Genomic DNA, 26,528 nt, shown 5'->3' with positions numbered 1-26,528 from the left:
TTATCTTCATGGTAGATCTCTTAGGGTAGTTCTCAATGGAAGAGAATCACCAAGACATCCTATTGGGGCAAGTGTTCCACAAGGAAATATGCTGGGACCATTGTCATGGAACATCTACTTCAATGACCTTCATCTCATCCCAGAATCCCATGCATATGCAGAAGACTGTGCTCTGACATTCACTTATCCAAGAGAAGAAACTTTAAGCTACACCAATCACCAGCTAAGAGCTATATCAGCTTGGGGAAACAGATGGCAAGTAACATTTGCACCTGGGAAAACACAAATGACGATGGTCTCTAGGCACCATGATGATAATGCCAGTGCAATAGTAAGTATGACAGGAGGGTGTTGGTACCTGGGGAAGAAGTTGATATCATTGGGGTGAAATTTGACTCCAATCTGTCCATGAAGAACCACATTGTAAATCTTATAAACAAGGCAGCCAAGAAGCTTCTAGCACTTCACTGTATCTTACATCTGCTTGACAGTAGGGGTTGCAAGATTCTGTATGAGGCACAAGTATGCTCACACCATGAGTATGCTCCACTTTCTTGGTTTGCCTGCCCCCCCCCCCTCTCATTTGCGACTGCTTGACAGAGTAGAGATCAGAGCAAGGCGTCTTATCTCTTACCTGGATCCATCCTGGATAGATCTGTCATTTCAGCAGAGTCTTCAACACAGGAGGGATGTGGGTGGCCTTACTGTTGTCAAAGTACCACACTGGGATCCACTTCGAGGACAGTGAGAAGAAAGCTTCTATACCACAAGACGGACAGAAAGTAGCAACTTCATTCTGGCTGTACCCTTCTCCAGAACATCACTTCACCTGAGATCACTTATCCCCAGGATGACTCAAGTATGGAACACATTCATAAACCATTATGATGTCAACGAAATAAAGCCAGTTGATCAAATGAAAATGCTGGCCCACAGATGGCTCCAACTTCATCCTGTTTCCTACTTGTATGTCTCATAACAATAAAATGCTTTCAAATGAGCTGATGTAGGCAACAGCTCTTAGCTTGTCAATAAAGTTAGGAATCCTTAACTTGTAAATAGCTTGTCAATAAAGCTAGGGATCCTTAATAACCCAGTGTAAAAAAAAGAGAGACAGACAGAGAAATGGAGGAGAATAATGATTATCACAGGTACTTGAATGGAGGCTTTGAAAGAAAGCCAAAATAAACGAGTAGTTTGCATGAATTTCAGTAAGGTATTTGGCAAATATGATCAAGGAAATAAAATAAGGCCATTAGGCATAACAGGAACTAAGCAAAATCTCTCCTTAGCAACAGCAAAATGATCAGTAGCTCAAGGCACAGTCCTGGTGGCTATACTATTTCCTCATCCTCATAAACAATATTGACAAAAATATTAGCACAGTTTCCCTAGGTAGTAGGTTGGTAGATAGCAATCGCCCAGGGAGGTACAACCGTCCTGCCAAGTGAGTGTAAAACGGAAAACTGTAATTGTTTTACATGATGGTAGGATTGCTGGTTGTAGGTAGTAGGTTGGTAGACAGCAACCGCCCAGGGAGGTACAACCGTCCTGCCAAGTGAGTGTAAAACAAAAGCCTGTAATTGTTTTACATAATGGTAGGATTGCTGGTTGTAGGTAGTAGGTTGGTAGACAGCAACCGCCCAGGGAGGTACTACCGTCCTGCCAAGTGAGTGTAAAACGAAAGCCTGTAATTGTTTTACATAATGGTAGGATTGCTGGTGTCCTTTTTTCTGTCTCATAAACATGCAAGATTTCAGGTACGTCTTGCTACTTCTGCTTACACTTAGGTCACACTACACATGTACAAGCATATATATACACACATCCCTCTGGGTTTTCTGCTATTTTCTTTCTAGTTCTTGTTCTTGTTCTTGTTTATTTCCTCTTATCTCCATGGGGAAGTGGAACAGAATTCTTCCTCCGTAAGCCATGCGTGTTGTAAGAGGCGACTAAATTGCCGGGAGCAAGGGGCTAGTAACCCCTTCTCCTGTATAAATTACTAAATTTAAAAAGAGAAACTTTTGTTTTTCTTTTTGGGCCACCCTGCCTCGGTGGGATACGGCCGGTTTGTTGAAAAAAGAAAAAGGATTGCTGGTGTCTTTTATCTGTCTCATAAACATGCAAGATTTCAGGTACATCTTGCTACTTCTACTTACACTTAGGTCACACTACACATGCATGTACAAGCATATATATACACACCCCTCTGGGTTTTCTTCTATTTTCTTTCTAGTTCTTGTTCTTGTTTATTTCCTCTTATTTTCATGGGGAAGTGGAACAGAATTCTTCCTCCATAAGCCATGCGTGTTGTAAGAGGCGACTAAAATGCCGGGAGCAAGGGGCTAGTAACCCCTTCTGTATAAATTACTAAATTTTAAAAGAGAAAGTTTCGTTTTCTTTTTGGGCCACCTTGCCTCGGTGGGATACGGCCGGTTTGTTGAAAAAAATAAATAAATAACACAGTGTCATATCATCCTCTGCATACGATACCAAAATAAGCTTAACTGTCACTTCGGCAGAAGACACAGAAAACTTGCAAGCAGATACAAATAGTGTCTTTCAGTGATGCTCAAAGGTGACAAAATCCAAATGCTCAAATAAGAAAAAATGAAGAACTCAAAAGGAGCACTCAGACACAAAACACAGGAGGACCAGTTCTTAAAACAAAAGTAACATGTAAAAGACTTGGGTATAATAATATCAGATGGCCTATCATTTTTTTCATTTTTTATTTTTCATTTTTTTATTTTTATTTTTTATATTTTAAAGAACACAAAAAGATAAATGCTAAAAAGACCAGACAAGCGACAGGATGAATAATGAGAACTTTCAGTACAAGAGTAATACTGCCAATGGTGACAATATTCAAATCTTTTGTGCTCTCACATTTAGAATATTGTTTTGTGTTAACCTCTGTTCAAAGAAGCTCATTTACTGCCTGCATAGAGCTAATAAGGCATATGAACTACTAGGAACACCTCAAAGTATAGCACTCTATCTGAAATGTACTTTCTAAAGAAAAGAAGAGAGATACTTGATAATATACAGAGCAAGCCCTCTTATATGAGGCTTCATACAGTGCAATTTTTTTGCAATGCAGCTGAAAAGAGTGTAACCAATTTTCATAGCACAATAAAAATCTTGATATCATGTGCAATATAATATGAAAAAATTAGCATAGCATCAAGTTTTTTTTTTTTAACACATCGGTCGATTCCCACCAAGGCAGGGTGGCCTGTAAAAGAAAAACTTTCATCATCATTCACTCCATCACTGTCTTGCCTGAGGCATGCTTTACACTACAGTTATAAAACTGCAACATTAACACCCCTCCTTCAGAGTGTAAATACTGTACTTCCCATCTCCAGGACTAAAGTCTGACCTGCCAGTTTCTCTGAATCCCTTCATAAATGTTACTTTGCTCACACTCCAACAGCATCAAGTTATGTGCAAAATCTGAGTACTACACACCGTGAAAGTTGGGACTAAGAGTTCAGTGTTTGGAGAGGAACAGCTCCTCCCTTTCTTAATCCCAACCAATATGCCTGTAGTTGCTCTATGGAACCATCTTGTACATACAATGTTTATCAAACAATTTTGGATATTTTCATTACCTCATGTCATCTCTGAACACTGACAATAGTACCCACAGAGGAATATTAGTGGTGCTAGAGGAGACAAGAGATGCAGACCAGAGATACTTCAGTATAACCATTAATTACTGATAACTATGCATTCACATCAATGAATGAACTACAGCCATCCACCTCAGCCCAGTAGAACCCCATCAACCCAATCTGTACACTTCCACATCAACAAGTTACAACTAGAAAGTAAGGGAAATTGAAGAAATTTTCACCTGGTACAGTATTAAAAAAGCTGTTTTGCATATCTGGAGTGTCTGGAACATAATCCTTTTTTTTCCCCCAAATGTTTTTTACTTCTCATAGTGTTAATTTTCGTAAAGCACTCATTTTCAGGAAAGTATTCCTTGCACTGAGGAGAGGGGAGTGGGTTATTACACATGGAAGATACTTGAGTGCCTAGTCCCAAATCTACACATTACCATAACAATGCACTCAAATGAGAGATATGGGAGGAAGCATAAAATGAATCCAGTGAAAAGCCAAGGTACCATGGACACAGTAAGAAAACACTCTGTCAACATCCAGTCCAAAACTATACAACTTGTTACCAACAGATATCACAAATATTTCCTACAAAGGTATACAAGCCCTCAAGAAGAAACTGGACTACTACCCAGTGAAATGCCAGATCAACCAGGCACTGATGTTATCTGGGCCAGTGGGTTGTCATCAGCAAGACACTAACTGATCAGTGTAAGACCAGTCAAAATTTATATTATAGCTGAGGTTCAGCTCTCTTGTCAATTAAACCAGGGGTTTACTTATTAACAAATCCAACAAAATTTTAATTTAAAATCATTTATATAAAGCCTTTACTAACCTTTGGTGAAGGACTAAAAAACAAATTATTAAGATTTTCAACATTAAAGAGAGTATCTTCTTTGCTTGTAATATAGCCTGTTAAAAGGGGAGACACCTCATCTCCAAACAGTGCTTGTGAATCCTTCCAGATCTGACGTTTCACTTCAGTGTCACATGCTTCGTATAATTCTCTATCTCGTACCTGAAGAAAATAAGTCATTATGTGGATAGCAGTAACCTATTGTAAAAACAGCCCAACATAATATAAACCATTCTATTTACTTATTCATTAACTTTACTCCTATGTTTACTCCAAGTCAAATAAAATTAAAAGGCAACACAAGAAAATAAGATAATCTTGCTCTAATTAATTAATTGCTTTTGAATGAAATAAACTATATTATGATGTTTCTTAGCATTCAAAGCTTCACTTAGAAGATACATGATCTTCATTTTTACATAAGACCTTAACAAAAACAACAACTAGTCAAATGCATATTATGAACTGTAGCAAACTGGTATGAAGTTCTCAGCCAGATATTTACGAAACTACAATAATCATTATGATTTTTTTATTAACACATCAGCCATTTCCCACCAAGGCAGGGTGACCTGAAAAAGAAAAACTTTCATCATTCACTCCATCACTCTTGCCAGAAGCATGCTTACATTACAGTTATAAAACTGCAACATTAACACTCCTCCTTCAGAATGCAGGCACTGTATTTCCCATCTTCAGGACTCAAGTCCGGCTTGCCAGTTTCCCTTCATCCCTTCATAAAAATGTTACCTTGCTCACACTCCAACAGCACGTCAAGTCCTGAAAACCATCTGTCTCCATTCACACCTGTCTGACACGCTCGCGCATGCTTGCTGGAAGTCCAAGCCCCTCGCACACAAAACCTCTTTAACACCCTCCCTCCAACCTTTCCTTGGCCGACCCCTACCCCACCTTCCCTCCACTACAGATTTATACACTCTTGAAGTCATTCAATTTCATTTAATCCTCTCTGCATGTCCGAACCAACTCAATAACCCCTTCTCAGTTCTCTGGATAATAGTTTTGGTAATCCCACACCTCATCCTAATCTTCAAATTACAGATACTCTGCATTATATTCACACTACAAATTACCCTCAGATATGACATCACCACTGCCTCCAGCCTTCTCCTTGTTGCAACACTGACCAGCTATGCTTCACACCCATATAAGAGCATTGGGATAACTATACTCTCATATATTCCCCACTCTGCTTCCATCTATAAAGTACTTTGTCTCCACAGACTCCTCAGCGCACCACTCACCTTTTTCCCCCTCATCAATTCTATGATTCACCTCACCTTTCATAGACCCATCTGCTGACACGTCCATTCCCAAATATCTGAAAACATTCACCTCCTCAATAAGTTCTCCCTTCAATCTGATATCCAATCATTCATTATCTATTTTTTTTTATCCTCATAACCTTACTCTTTCCAATATTCACTTTTAATTTCCTTCTTTTACATACCCTACCAAACTCACCCAAAAACCTCTGCAACTTCTCTTCAGAATCTCCTCCCAAAAGCACAGTACCATCAGCAAAGAGCAACTGTGACAACTCCCACTTTGTGTTAAATTCTTTATCTTTTAACCCCATACCTCCTGCAACACCCAAGCATTCACTTCTCTTACAACTCCATCTATAAATATATTGAACAGACACGGTGACATCACACATCCCTGTCTAAGGCCTACTTTTACTGGAAAATAATCTCCCTCTCTCCTACATACTCTAACCTGAGCCTATCTTCAAAAAAACTCTTCACTGCTTCCAATAACCTACCTCCTATTCTATACATTTGCAACATCTGCCACATTGCCCCCTTATCCACTCTAACATACAACTTTTCACTTTAAACACTTTGCCTACACAACCCCTATCCTTCCTAAAGCCTCCTTGTTCATCTGCTATCCTGCTCTCCATCTTACTCTTAAATCTTTCAATACTAACTCTACCATACACTTTATCAGGTATACTCAACAGACTTATTCCTCCGTGTGTGATGAATGGTTTTGAAAACCGACAAGTTGAAGCATTGAGACACTTATGCAACATATGGGAATCTTTACTGAAGAAACGTTTTGCCACACTGGCTTCATCAGTTCAATACAAAGTAGAAATGGGTAAGGAGAGGAGGAGATTGAGGTAATCAGTCCCTCAGCCTGGAATCGATGTGTTCAGTCCATCACTCTTGTAGGAAGTACAGTACAGAGCCAGAGAGGTGGCTTATATACTGCAATCAGGTGAGTCGAACCAGGAGGTGGGATCACAGTGGGACCTTCCACTAGTGCAAGTAGGTCGTCGTCCAAATGTTGGACAAGCGTTAAGAGACTGATTTCTTCAGTAAAGATTCCCATATGTTGCATAAGTGTCTCAATTCTTCAAGTTGTCGGTTTTCAAAACAATTCATCACATCTGTCAGACACTGCAACATCATGGGATCTTGGTACAAAGACTTCTTCAACGCTTGTCCAACCCTTGGATGACGACCTACTTACACTAGTGGAAGGCCCCACTGTGATCCTGCCTCCTTCCTGCTTCGACTCACCTGATTGCAGTATATAAGCCACCTCTCTGGCTCTATGCTGTACTTCCTACAAGAGCGATGGAATGAACACATCGATTCCAGGCTGAGGGACTGATTACCTCAATCTCTTCCTCTCCTTACCCATTTCTACTTTGTATTGGACTGATGAAGCCACTGTGTGGCAAAGTTTCTTCAATAAAGATTCCCATATGTTGCATAAGTGTCTCAATTCTTCAGACTTATTACCCTATAATTTTTGCACTCTCTTTTATCCCCTTTGCATTTATACAAAGGAACTATGCATGCTCTCTGCCAATCCCTAGGTACCTTACCCTCTTCCATACATTCATTAAATAATAACACTAACCACTCTAAAACTTTTTCCCAACCTGCTTTTAACATTTTTATCTTTATCCCATCAATCCCAGCTGTTGTACCCCCTTTCATTCTACCCAATGCCTCATGCACTTCCCCCACACTCACAACTGGTTCTTCCTCACTCCTACAAGATATTATTTCTCCTTGCCCGATACACAAAATCACAGCTTCCCTATCTTCATCAACATTTAACAATTCCTCAAAATATTCCCTCTATCTTTCTGATACCTCTAACTCTCCATTTAATAACTCTCCTCTCCTATTTTTAACTATCAAATTAATTCATTCCCTAGGCTTTCTCAACTTATTAATCTCACTCCAAAACTTTTTCTTATTTTCAACAAAATTTGTTGATAACATCTCACTCACTCTTTCATTTGCTCTCTTTTTGCATTGCTTCAACACTTTCTTAACCTCTCTCTTTCTCTCCATATACTCCTCCCTCCTTGCATCACTTCTACTTTGTAAAAACCTCTCATATAACTTTTTCTCTCGTCCTTGCACCAATCGCTTTTCTTCCCTCCTGCACCCACTTTCTTGTAACCACAAACTTCTGCTGAACACTCTAATACTACATTCTTAAACCTACCCCATACATCTACTACCCCATTGCCTATACTTTCACTAGCCCATCTATCCTCCAACACTTGTTTATATCTTACCCTAACTGCCTCCTCCTTTAGTTTAGAAACCTTCACATCTCTTACTTGCTGCTTCCATTTTCCTTGTATCTCATCTACCTTTTACTCTCACTGTAGCTACAACTAAAAAGTGATCTGATATATCTGTTGCCCCTCTATAAATACAGTGGACCCCCGCATAACGATGGCATCACATAGCGATTAATCCGCATACCGCTTACTTTAATCGCAAAAATTTTGCCGCGCATACCGATTAAAAACCCGCTCACCGATTTTCGTCCGAGACGCGTCCAATGTGCGCCCTCAGCCAGCCTCACATGTGCCGCCCGTGCCATTGTTTACCAGCCAGCCTCCGCGGTAACATCCAAGCATACACTCGGAATATTTCGTATTATTACAGTGTTTTCGGTGCTGTTTCTGGAAAATAAGTGACCATGGGCCCCAAGAAAGCTTCTAGTGCCAACCGTACACCAATAAGGGTGAGAATTCCCATTGAAATGAAGAAAGAGATCATTGATAAGTATGAAAGTGGAGTGCGTATCGCCGACCTAGTCAAGTTGTACAAGAAACCCCAATCAACCATCGCTACTATTGTGGGCACCAGAAAGACAATCAAGGAAGCTGTTCTTGCCAAAGGTTTAACTGTGTTTTCGAAACAAAGATCGCAAGTGATGGAAGATGTTGAGAGACTCTTATTGGTGTGGATAAATGAAAAACAGCTAGCAGGAGATAGCGTCTCTCAAGCGATCATATGTGAAAAGGCTAGGAAGTTGCATGACGATTTAATTAAAAAAATGCCTGCAACTAGTGATGATGTGAGTGAATTTAAGGCCAGCAAAGGTTGGTTTGAGAGATTTAAGAAGCGTAGTGGCATCCATAGTGTGATAAGGCATGGTGAGGCTGCCAGTTCGGACCACAAAGCGGCTGAAAAATATGTGCAGGAATTCAAGGAGTACATAGACAGTGAAGGACTGAAACCTGAACAAGTGTTTAATTGTGATGAAACAGGCCTGTTCTGGAAGAAAATGCCAAGCAGGACCTACATTACTCAGGAGGAAAAGGCACTCCCAGGACATAAGCCTATGAAAGACAGGCTTACTTTGTTGATGTGTGCCAATGCTAGAGGTGATTGCAAAGTTAAGCCTTTATTAGTGTATCACTCTGAAACTCCCAGAGCGTTCAGGCAAAAGAATGTCCTCAAGGATAATTTGTGTGTGCTGTGGAGGGCAAACAGTAAGGCATGGGTCACTAGGGACTTTTTCTATAACTGGTTACATCATGCATTTGCCCCCAATGTGAAAGATTACCTAACTGAAAAGAAATTAGACCTTAAGTGCCTCCTGGTGTTAGACAATGCCCCTGGTCATCCTACAGACGTGGCAGAGCGACTTTATGGGGACATGAGCTTCATTAAGGTGAAGTTTTTGCCTCCTAATACCACTCCTCTCCTGCAGCCCATGGACCAGCAGGTTATTGCAAACTTCAAAAAACTGTACACAAAAGCTCTGTTTGAAAGGTGCTTTGTAGTGACCTCAGAAACTCAACTGACTCTAAGAGAGTTTTGGAGAGAGCACTTTAATATCCTCAATTGTGTAAACCTTATAGGTAAGGCTTGGGAGGGAGTGACTAAGAAGACCTTGAACTCTGCTTGGAAGAAACTGTGGCCAGAATGTGTAGACAAAAGGGATTTTGAAGGGTTTGAGGCTAACCCTGAGAATCCTGTGCCAGTTGAGGAATCCATTGTGGCATTGGGAAAGTCCTTGGGGTTGGAGGTTAGTGGGGAGGATGTGGAAGAGTTGGTGGAGGAGGACAATGAAGAACTAACCACTGATGAGCTGATAGATCAACTTCAAGAGCAAGAGGCCAGACCTGGGGAAACTGGTTCAGAGGAGGGGAGAGAGAAATTGAAGAAGTTGCCTACTACAAAGATAAAGGAAATCTGTGCAAAGTGGCTTGAAGTGCAAACCTTCATGGATGAAAATCACCCTCACACAGCTATTGCAAGCCGTGCTGGTGATTATTACACTGACAATGTTGTGAAACACTTTAGGCAAGTCATAAAGGAACGAGAGGTACAGGCCACTATGGACAGATATCTTGTGCGAAAGAAGTCCAGTGACTCTGAAGCTGGCCCTAGTGGCATTAAAAGAAGAAGGGAAGTAACCCCAGAAAAGGACTTGCTACCTCAAGTCCTAATGGAAGGGGATTCCCCTTCTAAACACTAACACTCTCTCTCCCCTCCTCCCATCCCATCAATCATCACCAGATCTTCAATAAAAGTAAGTGTCATGTAATTGTGCATGCCTTTTTCAGTTTGTGTGTATTAAAATTAACATTTCATGTGGTAAAAAAAATTTTTTTTCATACTTTTGGGTGTCTTGCACGGATTAATTTTATTTCCATTATTTCTTATGGGGAAAATTCATTCACATAACGATTATTTCGCATAACAATTACCCCTCTTGCACGGATTAAAATCGTTAACCGGGGGTCCACTGTATGTACATCCTGAAGTTTACCCAACAGTCTTTTAACTACCAATACGTAGTCCAACAAACTACTGTCATTATGCCCTATATCACATCTTGTATACTTATTTATCCTCTTTTTCTTAAAATATGTATTACCTATAACCAAAACCTTTTTCTATACAAAGTTCAATCAAAGGTTCCCCATTATCATTTTCACCTAGCACCCCAATATTACCTACCACACCCTCTCTTAAATTTCTCCAACAGTATTTTAGCATTTAGGTCTCCTACCACAATTACTCTCTCACTGAGCTCAAAAGTTCCTACACACTTGCTTAACAATTTCCGATCACTTTATTTTGTAGTTGAAATAGTTGACTTGGCGATTTCTTGTGCGCAATCGATAGAATAGAAGTAATACTAGTGAAATAGCTAAGAATTTGGTTGATTGGAATAATGTAATTGGCCTAAAATGGGAGTCAAAGTTGGCAAAATCGCCGATTCATAAATATCGCTGACACATCAAAATTCGCGAGAGCATAATTTCGTCAATTTTCCACCAAATTTCGTACTTTTTGTTTTATTACCTTCACAAAAAGATTCTCTACGATTTCATAAGAAAAAATAACTAATTTTTTTTTTTTTAAATTCTTGGACACTGGTGCGTGACTCCAGATTTGGGCCTTGGACCCTGAAAGGGTTAATTTGGCCAATTTAACACAAAGTTCAAATTACAGTGGACCCCCGCATAGCGAACTTAATCCGTGCAAGAGGGCTGGTCGTTATGCGAAATGTTCGCTATGCGAATTAATTTTCCCCATAAGAAATAATGGAAATAAAATTAATCCGTGCAAGACACCCAAAAGTATGAAAAAAAATTTTTTTTACCACAAAAAAATGTTAATTTTAGTACACACAAACTGAAAAAGGCATGCACAATTACATGACACTTACTTTTATTGAAGATCTGGTGATGATTGATGGGATGGGAGGAGGGGAGAGAGAGTGTTAGTGTTTAGAAGGGGAATCCCCTTCCATTAGGACTTGAGGTAGCAAGTCCTTTTCTGGGGTTACTTCCCTTCTTCTTTTAATGCCACTAGGACCAGCTTCAGAGTCACTGGACTTCTTTCGCACAACATATCTGTCCATAGTGGCCTGTACCTCTCGTTCCTTTATGATTTGTCTAAAGTGGTTCACAACAGTGTCATTGTAACAGTCACCAGCACGGCTTGCAATAGCTGTGTGAGGGTGATTTTCATCAAAAAAGGTTTGCACTTCAAGCCATTTTGTACACATTTCCTTAATCTTTGAAGTAGGCAATTCCTTCAATTTCTCTCTCCCCTCCTTTGAACCAGTTTCCCCAGGTCTGGCCTCTTGCTCTTGAAGTTGATCTATCAGCTCATCAGTGGTTAGTTCTTCATTGTCCTCCTCCACCAACTCTTCCACATCCTCCCCACTAACCTCCAACCCCAAGGACTTCCCCAATTCCACAATTGATTCCTCAACTGGTATACTACTCCTCTCAGGGTTAGCCTCAAACCCTTCAAAATCCCTTTTGTCTACACATTCTGGCCACAGTTTCTTCCAAGCAGAGTTCAAGGTTCTCTTAGTCACTCCCTCCCAAGCCTTACCTATAAGGTTTACACAATTGAGGATATTAAAGTGATCCTTCCAAAACTCTTTTAGAGTCAATCGAGTGTCTGTGGTCACTTCAAAGCACTTTTGAAACAGAGCTTTTGTGTACAGTTTCTTGAAGTTGGAAATGACCTGCTGGTCCATGGGCTGCAGGAGAGGAGTGGTATTAGGAGGCAAAAACTTCACCTTAATGAAGCTCATGTCCCCATAAAGTCGCTCTGCCACGTCTGTAGGATGACCAGGGGCATTGTCTAACACCAGGAGGCACTTAAGGTCTAATTTCTTTTCAGTTAGGTAATCTTTCACATTGGGGGCAAATGCATGGTGTAACCAGTTATAGAAAAATTCCCTAGTGACCCATGCCTTACTGTTTGCCCTCCACAGCACACACAAATTATCCTTGAGGACATTCTTTTGCCTGAACGCTCTGGGAGTTTCAGAGTGATACACTAATAAAGGCTTAACTTTCCAATCACCACTAGCATTGGCACACATCAACAAAGTAAGCCTGTCTTTCATAGGCTTATGTCCTGGGAGTGCCTTTTCCTCCTGAGTAATGTAGGTCCTGCTTGGCATTTTCTTCCAGAACAGGCCTGTTTCATCACAATTAAACACTTGTTCAGGTTCCAGTCCTTCAGTTTCTATGTACTCCTTGAATTCCTGCACATATTTTTCAGCCGCTTTGTGGTCCGAACTGGCAGCCTCACCATGCCGTATCACACTATGGATGCCACTACGCTTCTTAAATCTCTCAAACCAACCTTTGCTGGCCTTAAATTCACTCACATCATCACTAGTTGCAGGCATTTTTTTAATTAAATCGTCATGCAACTTCCTAGCCTTTTCACATATGATCGCTTGAGAGACGCTATCTCCTGCTAGCTGTTTTTCATTTATCCACACCAATAAGAGTCTCTCAACATCTTCCATCACTTGCGATCTTTGTTTCGAAAACACAGTTAAACCTTTGGCAACAACAGCTTCCTTGATTGCCGTTTTCTTGCCCACAATAGAAGCGATGGTTGATTTTGGTTTCTTGTACAACCTGACCAGGTCGGTGATACGTACTCCACTTTCATACTTATCAATGATCTCTTTCTTCATTTCTATGGGTATTCTTACCCTTTGAGGTGTAGGGTTGGCACTAGAAGCTTTCTTGGGGCCCATGGTCACTTATTTTCCACAATACGAAATATTCCGAGTGTATGCTTGAATGTTACCGCGGAGGCTGGCTGGTAAACAATGGGACGGGCGGCACATGTGAGGCTGGGTGAGGGCTCAGATTGGACGCGTCTCGGACGAAGTTCGCTGAGCGGGTTTTTGTCCACTATGCGGGGCAAAATTTTAGTGAACAAAGCGTTCTCTATGCGGATTGTTCGCTATGCAAGGCGTTCGCTATGCGGGGGTCCACTGTATTCCAATTTCAAAATAGGGTCCAGAATGAACAATGTAGGCATTCCTGGCACTAAACTAACATTTCCTCTGTTCATTAGTTATGTTTTGAGGCTTTACAAATAAATTCCATTTTGATTTTTTATTCACATAATGAATTTTTATTCACACCAAAAAATAGAAGATTTATTGTTATGCAATACTGTAATAATTGTATAAATATCATCACCATATTTGTGAATGTATATTAGACCCACCAGCTGGCGTGTATTAGACGTGTGAGGTCGTTTGTTTACTCTTGAATATCGGCAAAAATTTAACATTTCTGCTACTTTGAGCTCAGTTTCAAGCCATTTCCAGTGCTAAAACCAATCAAAATCATATCTATTTCTGTAATATGTCTTCCATTCTATCAAATGAGACCAAGAAATCGCAAATACAACTATAAAAAACATATGAAAAAACACTGCAAAGTTGCTGTTTTAATCGAAAAATCATGATTTCATTTTTTTTCTCTCATTATACACAGTGTGCTGCAGGATCTGTTTTATGTGGTGCACACATACCACATAGATGTATTCTCTCATATCTAGGCCCAAATGTACCACTCACAGTTTATCAGAGTGAGCTGAGCTCATGGCGTAGATCTATGGTTTGGACCCTGAATGTAAAGCCGTAGATCTACGGGACGGACCCTGAAAGGGTTAACATCTCCCAAAATCTCTCTCTCTCTCCTCTACACTCCTCTCTTCTCCATGTGCATACACACTTATTATGACCCACTTTTTGCATCAGACCCTTATTTTAATCCACATAATCCTTGAATTTATGCATTTTTGTTCCCTCCTCTCTTTCTATAATTGATCTTTCAACATTATTGCTATCCCTTCCTTAGCTCTAACTTTCTCAGATACTTCTGACTTAGCACTTTGAGGGTCAGTCATGTACAAGTACATCATTGCAGCCAGGGTCGGTCACGTGCTTGTACGCCTACTGTCTAGCGCCTTCAAATCTAGTGGAAGAAAGCTGGCAGGCCTACGTATGAAAGAATGGGTCTGTGTGGTCAGTGTGCGCAGTATAAAAAAAAATCCTGAAGCATGCTGTGCATAATGAGAAAAAAAAACTTTGTGTTTTTGGTTTAAAACAGCAACTTTCTAGTGTATTTTCATACGGTATTTAGGGTTGTATTCTCATTTCCTTGGTCTCATTTGATAGAATGGAAGATATATTACAGAATTAGAGATGATTTTGATTGGTTTCACGATGACAAGTACCTTGAAATTGAGCTCAAAGTAGCGGAAATGATTGATTTTTGCCGAGGTTCAAGAGTAAACAAATCAAGCCACGTGTTCAATACACGTCAACTGGTGAGTCTAATATTCTTTCACAAGTGTGCTGATATAACTTATACCGTTTTACAATGTTGTAGTAGTATACATAACAGAAAACCTATTTTCTGTGAGAATAAAAATTCAAAATGGAAAGCAAAAGTAATGTAAGAGGGGCCTAGAGACTTGAGTAATGAACAGATAAAATGTTATTTTAGTACTATGAATGTCTCTCTTGTTTATCCTGGATCCTATTTAAAAATTGGCATCTTTTGAAATTTGTGTGAAATTGCCCAAATTGCCAATTGCTGACCACTTTATTTGGTAGTTGAAATTGGTAAATAGGTGGATTCTTGTATTGAATCGATAGAAGAAATGGAGTTCTAGGGAAACAGCTATGATTTTAGTCAACTGCAACATTGGAACTGGCCAAAAATAGGGCTCAAAGTGGGTGAAATTGCGCATTTTGAGACAGCTAACTTCGTGAGAGCATAATTCCATAAGTTTTCCATCAAATTTCATACTTTTGGTGTCATTATGATTGGAAAAAGATTCTCTATCATTTCCCAAGAAAAAATAATTTTTTTTTTTAAATTTTTCGACCCTGAGAACGAGTTTGGGAGAGGGTCTCTCAACCCTCAAAGGGTTAATACCATTTATTTCTCCCCACTGAAACTCCCCTACCCCCTTTTTAGGACATCCAACTTATTTTCATTCATAACATTATCAATCATTTCTTTCTTATCATCTGCACTACATCCATGCACATTTAAACATCCCAGTTTTATAAAGTTTTTCTTTTTCTTGTTTTTAGCAGTTTATACAGGAGATGGGGTTACTTGCCCATTACTTACCTTAAGGGGTTACTATGCTATCTTAAGCAAAAAAAAAAAAAAAAACCTAGCTAGTACTATCCTAGATGGAGAAAAATGAGAAGGAACAATGTCTTGATAGACTACTATGTGACATAACACCATGTGGTATAATTTGCTCGAAGCTATGAATCACTTACTAAAAAAGATAAGTCTATGACGTTATTCCAAAGAGTATCAATGCTATAGACAACAGAGACAATAAGTTTTCACATTAAAAAGAACTAAGGTGTTTTAGTGAGCAGAGGTGGAGGAGTTTCACTGAAATTACAATATAAAAAATAGAGCACTAATTTTGGAAAATAAAACCAATATAGCATCACAACATTTCATAACACATCCAACCCTCAGACAAAATGAGTATTCACCAATATTTTCAGGTACTTGTCCTCAACATGCGACATGTGCTTCAGTATGCACATGACAACAGGGCGGAGGGCTTTAATTTTGATGACAGGAAAGCTTTTGGTGAGCAGCTCTTTCAGTTTACGATCTCTGTCTCTGCCCTCTCGCTTCCCTAGCTCAGTTATCTGAAATATTAACTTATCTCGGAGCTCCTGTAAAATAAAAAGCACAATTTATTACTGTAATACAAGTTAAAAAATATGTTTGGACTGTATAATATGCTACATTGCTTTTAGCATACAAAATAATGTCCCTACATGTAATGTCCCTGCACGTAATCTGAGGTGCTGTGAATAAACAAGGTGCTCACACTTCGATACAAGGGATTTAGCTGAAGGCCAATGAATGAAGCTGAGTCAGAATGGTTCAGTAAAGACACTGCAAAGCTCCATTAAAGAAAAATGTACTTTAAGTTTATCAGAGTTAATATCATTTACCAGGGTTAATACAGCTTCTCCTCACTTAGCGACATACTTATTTACCGACAACTTGGACTTACGACAGGCTATCTGACCAGTATGCATACCTAAATAATGTATATTAGAGCTGATTTCCTCTTATTCTGTTTATTACAATATACAGTATACTACTGTATAAACATTTAAAAAAACAGTGGACCCCCGCTTAACGATCACCTCCCAATGCGACCAATTATGTAAGTGTATTTATGTAAGTGCGTTTGTACGTGTATGTTTGGGGGTCTGAAATGGACTAATCTACTTCACAATATTCCTTATGGGAACAAATTCGGTCAGTACTGGCACCTGAACATACTTCTGGAATGAAAAAATATCGTTAACCGGGGGTCCACTGTATATCAGAAATGTTATAAATGGTGCAAAGGTGACATTAAAACAATATCAAACCCACTAGCACTAGCAAAGAATTCGTTTACTAATGTGGTCTTAAGAATAGAACTCTGTTGTTAAGTGAAGAGAAGCTGTATTACAATACTAAATCAATAACATTTTTATGCTCTTTCTTCAACACACCAGACGTATCCCACCGAGGCAGGGTGGCCCAAAAGGAAAAACGAAAGTTTCTCCTTTTACATTTAGTAATATATACAGGAGAAGAGGTTACTAGCCCCTTGCTCCTGGCATTTTAGTCGCCTCTTACAACATGCATGGCTTATGGAGGAAGAATTCTGTTCCACTTCCCCATGGAGATAAGAGGAAATAAACAAGAATAAGAACTAGAAAGAAAATAGAAGAAAACCCAGAGGGGTGTGTATATATATGCTTGTACATGTATGTGTAGTGTGACCTAAGTGTAAGTAGAAGTAGCAAGACGTACCTGAAATCTTGCATGTTCATGAGACAGAAAAAAGGACACCAGCAATCCTACCATCACGTAAAACAATTACAGGCTTTCGTTTTACACTCACTTGGCAGGACGGTAGTACCTCCCTGGGCAGTTGCTGTCTACCAACCTACTACCTGAGATTTTTATGTTCATAGTCAATAAATCAATCAATTAATCAAGAATTACTTCCATATGATCATTTGTGGAAAACTGGATGACATTACATCAATCACATGGAAAGCCCCTTACTTATGCAGATCATTTTGGGCAAGCTTAATCCTAACTTACATCTAGGACTACATATATGTATGTACAGTGGAACCTCAAATTTCGAACTTAATCCGTTCCAGGAGCTAGTTCTAAATTCAAAAAGTTTGAAAAGAGAAGCAATATTTCCCATAAGAAATAATGGAAATACAATTAATCCATTCCAGAAAACACAACACACAACAAATATAGTGTACAATTATGCATTAATAAATTTAAATAAACACATAAAATAACATTTTTACTTACCTTTATTGAAGATTGGTGATGGCATCTGGAAGATAGAGAGGAGGAGAGAGGGAGTCAGGGTTAGTGTTTGGAAGGGGAATCCCCCTCCATAACCAGCCTCTGTTGGCCTTAAATTCACTATCAGCACTGGTTCCAGGAGTTTTCTGTACCAGATCGGCATGCAACTTCCTTGCCTTTTCACAAATAATCGTCTCTGAAACACTATCACCTGCCATCTCTTTATCCTTGATCCACACCAGCAACAACTTCTCAACCTGATCGACTGTCCATTGGCTTTTTTTGGTTAGCACATTAACACCTTTCGCAACATCAGCTTACTTGATTTGTTCTTTCTTTGCCTTGCCAGGATAGAAGCGATGATCGACTTGTGTTTCCCCATACATCCTGGCAAGCTCAACAAGTTTCACACTGCTCTCATACTTCTGTATTATTTCCTTCTTCACATCTATGGTGTTTCTCACTTTCTTTACCCTTCTTTGTCTTTTAATGCCACTAGGACCAGCTTGAGAGTCACCGGACCCCTGTTGCACAAAATATCTGTCCAGAGAGCTCTGTTTCTGGAGGCTCTTTAAGATTTCCCTGAAGTGGGACAAGGTTCTTTCACGGAACCTGTTGCAGATGTAGCTTGTTTCAGCTTGGTCAGGGTGATATTTTTCAGCAAAAGCTTGCACCCTAGTCTACATTGCACAAATCTCCTTAATCTCTCAAGAAGGCACCTCCTTCACTCCCTCTTCCTCCTCCTCTGAAGCAAGTTCCTGAGCTGTGGTCTGTTGCTGTTCCAGATGAAGCTCTTGCAGCTCTTCAATGGTTAGCTCTTCTCTGTGGTCCTCCACCAACTCTTCCACATCCTCACCACTAACCTCCAACCCCATGGACTTGCCCAGAGATACAATGGATTCCACAAGAGGCATAGGGTCCTCAGGGTTAGCCCCAAACCTTTCAGAATCCCTCTCTCAGACACACTTCAGCCACAATTTTCTCCATGCAGAGTTCAAAGTCCTGGAAGTCACTCCCTCCCAAGCCTTACCTATAAGGCTTATGCCATGGAGGATATTGAAGCGATTCCTCCAGAATTCTCTTAGGGTCAAATGTGTGTCCGAGGTCACTTCAAAGCACCTTTGAAACACTGCTTTGGTGTATAGTTTTTTGAAGTTAGAAATGATCTGCTGGTCCATGGGCTGGATGAGAGGAGTGGTGTTAGAAGGCAAGAACTTCACTGTGATGAAGCGGAATTCCAAAGACAATAGGTCTACCAAGTTTGGAGGATGAGCAGGAGCACTGTCCAGTACCAGTAGGCACTTGAGTAGTAATTTATGTTCCTGGAGGTATTTTTTCACACTCGAGCCAAACACATCATTCGCCCCCTCTTTTGAAAATTTGCCTTGTGACCCATGCATTATTCTTAGCCCTCCACATCACACACAATTTACTCTTGAAAACACTGTGTTTCTTGAACACTCTGGGATTTTCAGAGGGATACACCAGTAAAAGCTTCACTTTGAAATCCCCAGTAGCATGAGCACAGAACAAAAGAGTAAGCCTATCTTCCACAGGCAGGGTCTTATCCTCCTGCGTAATGTAGATTCTCTTTGGCATTGTCTTCCAAAACAGGCCTGTTTCGTCACAATTGAACACTTGTTGGGGGAGGAATCCTTTAGCCTCTATGTACCCTTTGAAATCTTGCACAAATTTTTCAGCAGCACATTTATCAGAACTTGCAGCCTCTCCATGCCTTACCACACTATGTATGTCACTGTGCTTCTTAAATCTCTCAAACCAGCCTTTGCTGATCCTAAATTCACTAACAACAGTGCTTGTTCCAGGCATTTTATTTACAAGGTCTGCATACAACTGCTTTGCCTTCTCACAAATCATTGATTCCACAACACTATCTCCCGCTAATTGTTTTACCTTGATTCACAACAATAATAACTTTTCCATATCTTCCAGTATTGGTGACCTTTGTTTCGTTATCACATTTACTCCTTTCGCAACATCAGCTTCTTTAATTTTTTCTTTCTTTATAACGCGATTATTTGGTGTTCTGGTAGCGGGGAGTAAATGATACGTCTTCGGAGGCTTCTTACTTTATTGTTAAGTCGTGGTGGGTACACAGGCCTGTGTGTTGTGCCCATGGCCCGGGCAGGGCCATCCCACGAGAGAGAGCTAGGAGTAGGCCTTGTGTCTTCCTGGTAGGCCGCTGTGAGAGTCAGAGTGAGGCAAGGGCAGGCAGGCTGAAGTGGCAACACCTATAGGTGGCAGCACTTGAGTGGCGCGAAATATGAACTAAGCTGGCAGACAGCATGGGCTGTCTGTGCAGACAGTGCAGGCTGTCTACATCTTTGCCAGGATGGAAGTGATGGTAGATTTGTTTTTCCCATACATCCTGGCAAGTTCCAACAATCGCATGCCACTCTCAAATTTTTCAATCACTTCTCTCTTAACCCGTAAACGGTCCAAATGTATATATACGTTTTTTCAACATTTGATAGTATGTAAAAAAAAGTAGCTCGTCTTCTTTTTTTTTTTTTTTACAATTGAAAACACGTAAAAAAACTTTTATCTACGTTTTTTTTTTTTCATTTTATTTGAAAATATGTAAAAAAACGTAGATCTACTTTTGGAGCACTATACATGTGAATGTAGATCTGCTTGGACCGTTTACGGGTTAAATTCCATTATGTTCCTCACTTTCTTTACCACGGGAACTTTCTTTGGAGCCATGCTTACTTATTTCACAGTGTGCACCAGGGTCCAAGAATTTTCAAAAAATAATTTTATTTTTCCTTATGAAATGGTAGAGAATCTGTTTCTGAAGGTAATAAAACAAAAAGTACAAAATTTGATGGAAAACTGACAAAATTATGCTCTCGTGAATTTTAACGAGTCAGCGATATTTATGCATCGGCGATTTTGCCGAATTTGACTCCCATTTCAGGCCAATTATAGTATTCCAGTCGACCTAATTCTTAGCTATTTCACTAGTATTACTTCTATTCTATTGATTGAGCACAAGAAATTGCCAAGTCAACTGTTTCAACAACAAAATAAAGTGAACGGAAATTGGTAATTTGGCCAATTTAATGCAAAGTTCAAAATATTCCAATTTCAAAAAAGGGTCCAGAATAAACAATGCAGGCATTCCTGGCACTAAACTAACATTTCCTCTGTTCATTAGTTATGTTCCTAGGCTTTGCAAATGGATTCCATTTTGATTTTTTATGAATTTATGAATTTTTATTCAAACTAAAAAATAGAAGATTTACTGTTATGCAATACCGTAATAATTGTATAAATAATATAACCACATTTGTGAATGTATATTAGACCCACCAGCTGTCATGTATTAGACTTGTGAGGTCATTTGTTTACTCTTGAACATCGGCAAAAATTTAACATTTCTGCTATTCTGAGCTCAGTTTCAAGCCATTTTCAGAATGAAAATCACTCAAAATCATCACTATTGCTGTAGTATATCTTCCATTCTATCAAATGAGACCAAGAAATTGCAAATACAACTATAAAAAACATATGAAAAAACACTGCAAAGTCGCTGTTTTAATCGAAAATTACAGTCTCAGCACTGCAAAGTCGCTGTTTTAATCGAAAATTACGGTCTCAGTTTTTTTTCTCTCATTATGCACTGTGTGCTGCAGGATTTGTTTTATGTGGTGCACATATACCACATAGATGTATTCTCTCATATCTAGGCCCAAATGTACTGCTCACAGCTTATCAGAGTGAGCTGAGCTCATGGCATAGATCTACTGTTTGGACCCTGAACGTAAAGCCGTAGATCTATGGCACGGACCCTGAAAGGGTTAATAACAAAGAAAAACACTGATTTATAGCAAAATGTTTGGATGAATAAGCAGAAGCTTCCTCACTCAGCCAGCAATACAGCTACACTGACTCAGGAACACGCGAGCGTCACCGGCCAATAAGCGTCCAATATGGCCGATAAGCGAAATAATGGCTGATAACGGAAGCCAAAAAACCGGTTGATAAGCGAGTTGGCCGATAAGCAGAACGGCTGATAACTGAGGGTTCACTGTATTAGACAAGAGATAGCCAGTGGCCGTAATGAAGCGTCTCTCTGTGCACATAAAAAGAATGAGGTAAATATGAGTATGTGTGATGACTGAGTGATTTCCTGACTGACTGACTGACTGACTGACTTGAATGACTTGACTGACTGACTTGACTGATTTACTGACTTACTGACTGATTTACTGACTTACTTAACCCTTTGACTGTCGCAACCCCAAAGCCTGAGGCGTCTCCTGGTGTTGCAAATTCCCCCCCCCCCCCAAAAAAAAAATTACTTTTGCTTATGAAATGATAGAGAATCTTTACCCGATTGTAATGCCATCAAAAGAACAAAATTTTATGGAAAACTGACTAAATTACGCTCTTGCGAATTTAGCGACCTCAGCGATATTTACAAATCGGCGATTTTGCCCACTTGGAGCCCTATTTTCGGCTAATTCCGTTGTTCCAGTCAACCAAACTCATAGCTATTTCTTTAAAACTACATTTTTTCTATCGACTGAGTACAAGAAACTGCCCATTTACCGATTTCAACTACCCAATAATGTGGTCAGAAATCTGCAATTTGGCCAATTTCACAAAAATTAAAAAAATATGACAATTTCAAAATAGGGTCCAGAATGAACAATGCAGACATTCCTGGCCCCTCTGATATTACTCTTGCTTTCTATTTTGAATTTTTATTCAAACAAAAAATAGAAGATGTACTGTTATGCAGACTACTGCAATATTGTAATAATTGTATAAATAATGTCAACCCCATTCATGACTGCATATCAGAATGGCTACTTTGAGCTTCATTTCAAGGTCCTTTTCATAAGTAAAACCAATCAAAATTACCTCTATTTCTATAATATGTTTTCCATTCTATGAAATGAGATCAAGAAAACAAGAATACAACCATAAATACTATATGAAAATAGACCACAAAGTTGGCATTTTAATTTAAAAAATGGCCGGAGTTTTTCATTTCTCATTATGCACTGCGTGCTCCAGGATTTTTTTTATATGGTGCACACTGACCCCACAGACCCATTCTCTCACATGTGGGTGTACCAGCTTTCTCCTGCTTGATTTGAAGCCGCTAGAATTTATGAGTAGATATACGTCAAAAACGGTGGCTCGTAATGTATATATATGACCAAAACAGTCAAAGGATTAACTGACTGACTTACTGACTGACTGTATTACTGACTGACTTACTGAGTATATTACTGACTGACTTACTGAAAGACTTAACTTACTAACTTTAGTGACTGACTTGCTGCCTGACTTACTGATCTGATTGATTTACTGACTGATTGACTTGACTGATTTACTGACTGACTTAAAGTTAGATTTTTTTTTACTGAAGAGGACCCTGAAATGGTGTCTAGAGCAGCTGATGCCTTATCGTCACTTTTATAATGTACTGCAGGGTAAAATAGAACAGAAATCCATTACAGAATTTATGCACATTCCAGTACAACCATCAACTTCAGTACCAGTATGTTTGCCATCCACCTCAGCCCAGTAATGCCACAGCATAACTCTCCACTCTCCACAATCACCCACAAACACCAGCACCCACAATTTAAGGTAAGAAATACAGTGGACCCCCGCATAACGATCACCTCCGAATGTGACCAATTATGTAAGTGTATTTATGTAAGTGCGTTTGTACGTGTATGTTTGGGGGTCTGAAATGGACTAATCTACTTCACAATATTCCTTATGGGAACAAATTCGGTCAGTACTGGCACCTGAACATACTTCTGGAGTGAAAAAATATCGTTAACCGGGGGTCCACTGTACTATTATTTCTGTTGCATTTGTAATCTTAAGCAGTAAAACCAACATAATACATCACGACAATGAACAATTACATATTCACTTTTATTTTTGTAAGATCTGGAGGTCTAAAAAAAGTTATTTGACTTTCTTGGGGCTCCCAGGAACATGATCCTATTTTTCCCTTAAGTTCTTTAGTTTGTCTACCACGATTTTAACTAAAACAGCATTTTCAGGAACACAACTACCATGTTAAATGACAGTCTACTGAACACACAATTTATAATACAGAATAATAAAAAATTGCTGAACATTATTAACATGATGCACATGGGCCCACACAGAGGAGACAATATAGTTCATGAGTGCATACAGGTGCTCCTCAACTTACAATGGGGTTATATTCTGACAAACCCATTGCAAGCCAAATGTGAATGATATACTAAATAAATAACTACAGTCAGTAAATAAGCAAATAAACAAATAATTATTGTAACTAACAAAATACCAGTATTGTATTGTAAATAAATGAATACAAGTTACAGACCTGTCACTTTCATGCTAGATAATTATTTTAAGTTTCATCTCCAAAGTAATTGCTTTTGCATCATCGTAAAGTTGAAATATCATAAGTTGAGCCATAGGAAGTTGAGGAACACCCGTACATGATACTGTATCTTCTATTTTATTGTCTCCAAGTGGGTTTATTTGTGCCACTGCCAACAGTTTATTACACTTTTGTGTTTAGATGAGTATTTTTACAGAAATCACCAGATTACACACCTCCATAATAGAATTGTGAAAATCAAGTCGCTTTACACCATGCAGGTCCAAAAGGTGCAGCATGGGCCTCAGTGATGGCAGGAGGATACCATTTTCTACCTATAAAGGAAAAATATAAGTAACAAATATGCAGAGACAATAAAAATAAATGGAAAAGGGCCTACAGTACACAAGGTAGCAGAATTATTTAAATGGCAATCAGAAGCTTTTTATGCATGCATTGAGTAAAAGATTACCTACATGATTAAATATTTGTAGTGACAGGGGCCAAGCTATGCTCATGAAGTCCCACTTCAGTGTTTAATCCATCAAATAAATTTTAGAAATTTTCAGTGGTTATAGCACATAAGGCCTGCCTCCTCTTGAATCCCTTTCCAGTGTTCTGAAGTCTTTTTGAAACATCTTTAATTTTCATTTTTAGTTGTTCTTAATAAATCACATTTGTTACATCTTAATGTTACTTTGCAGAGTGTTTCTGAATTTTTTCTATCTTATCGATATGTTTCTTGCATAGACACAACAATACTCAACTAAATCCTGATTTTGGCCTAACATAAGTTGGGAAAAGTTTTTGTAGCTATTATAAAGTTAGGCAGTGTGGAACAGGGTAGCTTCATACTGTATTTCATTTATGTGGTCCTCCAATAACAGAATTTTGTCTACAATTACTACTAGGTCCCTTTCTTTGTCTGATACTTTCAATATTTCACCAACATTTATAATCTTCATGTGGGACCTTTGATATATCTTTACCTTTGATGAGTTGCGAGAGTCTTTCTACTCCTGGAGCCCGGCCATGGGCCAGGCTCATCTGGTGCTAGCCTGGTCAATCAGGCTGTTGCTGCTGGAGACCCACTGCCCTGCATATCCATCACAGCCTGGTTGATCTGGCACCTGGTGAAGATACTTGTCCAGTTTTCTCTTGAAGACTTCTACACTTGTTCCACCAGTGTTTCTGACATCTTCTGGTAAGATGTTGAATAATCTGAGGCCACAGATGTTGCTAGAGTGGCAGGTTTTTGTTTTCTCCCATTTCTATTACATGCCATTTATCAATATTAAATTCTATTATTCATCTATTATTCCATTTAGAAAATTTACCCTAGTCATCTTGTAGAAAATTACATTAAACTTTATTACTACTTTGCATACTGATATAAATTTTATGTTATCTGCAATCATGATCATGTGATTTTTATGCCTTCCTAAAAATAATGCAGTACAGGTCCTCCATCACAAATCCGGCAATCAGTTATTCAGTTCCTTCAGTTATTCGGCACTAATTTTGGCTAGCATAATTTCAAATTTCCAGGGTCGCCACACCAACCTGCTGCTACTGTTTGGTGGCGCTACTTGCTGCATAAGTCATTCCAGTTTCTTTTACTCCATTTACTGTTTTAACCTGCTTACTTTTAGCCCTAGCCATGGTTCCAATGAATAAAAGAAATGCTTCTCATTATGTAAAGCACTGACACAGTACATTATCCATTAAAGATAAGGTGGCTTTGAAGCCACTGTTGGTTGTCATGAGCTCAGTCTCATGAAGCAGGAGAATATGTTTTATTATTACTCTAATATCAACACTACAGCTTATTTGCCTATCACAACTGATCTAATATGGCATAATAAACAATATAAATAACATAAAATATGTTAAATACTCCAGAATAAATAATATTTGGCATAACACCAAGCAGTTCAACGGAGGTATGAAGAGGATATGGTATACAAGTACCATTCTCCTATCCCTGTCTTGGGGGCTTATATTAGAGAAAACGGAGTATAACACAGGGCTAACTGTGATATACACTCGTACTGCACCATAAACCTGAAACAAAAAAGTTATTTTCTCTATATAGATTATCACAGCATATGTGTAAATAACCTAGGATAACCCAAAAAAGTTAACATGGCTTATTTCTAGTACCTGGCTTGGGTAAGCCATATATGATTTTTGGTA

The 26,528-nt window shown here is 39.1% G+C and overlaps 1 protein-coding gene across 1 annotated transcript in view; it reads right to left on the bottom strand.

Moving 5' to 3' along the window:
* NELF-B (negative elongation factor B) overlaps positions 1 to 24,667 on the bottom strand; it is a gene marked incomplete at its 5' end in the record, with an annotated part of 239,586 nt that extends 214,919 nt beyond the window's left edge. The window contains 3 exon segments of the mRNA XM_070087477.1: positions 4,471 to 4,653; positions 16,108 to 16,296; positions 24,569 to 24,667. Coding sequence (XP_069943578.1) covers positions 4,471 to 4,653; positions 16,108 to 16,296; positions 24,569 to 24,667 — 471 coding nt within the window.
* Between the last annotated feature and the right edge of the window lie 1,861 nt (positions 24,668 to 26,528).

The sequence above is a fragment of the Cherax quadricarinatus genome, chromosome 22, assembly GCF_038502225.1.
Source record: "Cherax quadricarinatus isolate ZL_2023a chromosome 22, ASM3850222v1, whole genome shotgun sequence".
NCBI lineage: Eukaryota > Metazoa > Arthropoda > Malacostraca > Decapoda > Parastacidae > Cherax > Cherax quadricarinatus.
Note: the sequence above shows the minus strand (reverse complement) of the source record. Positions and strands in the feature narration are given on the sequence as shown.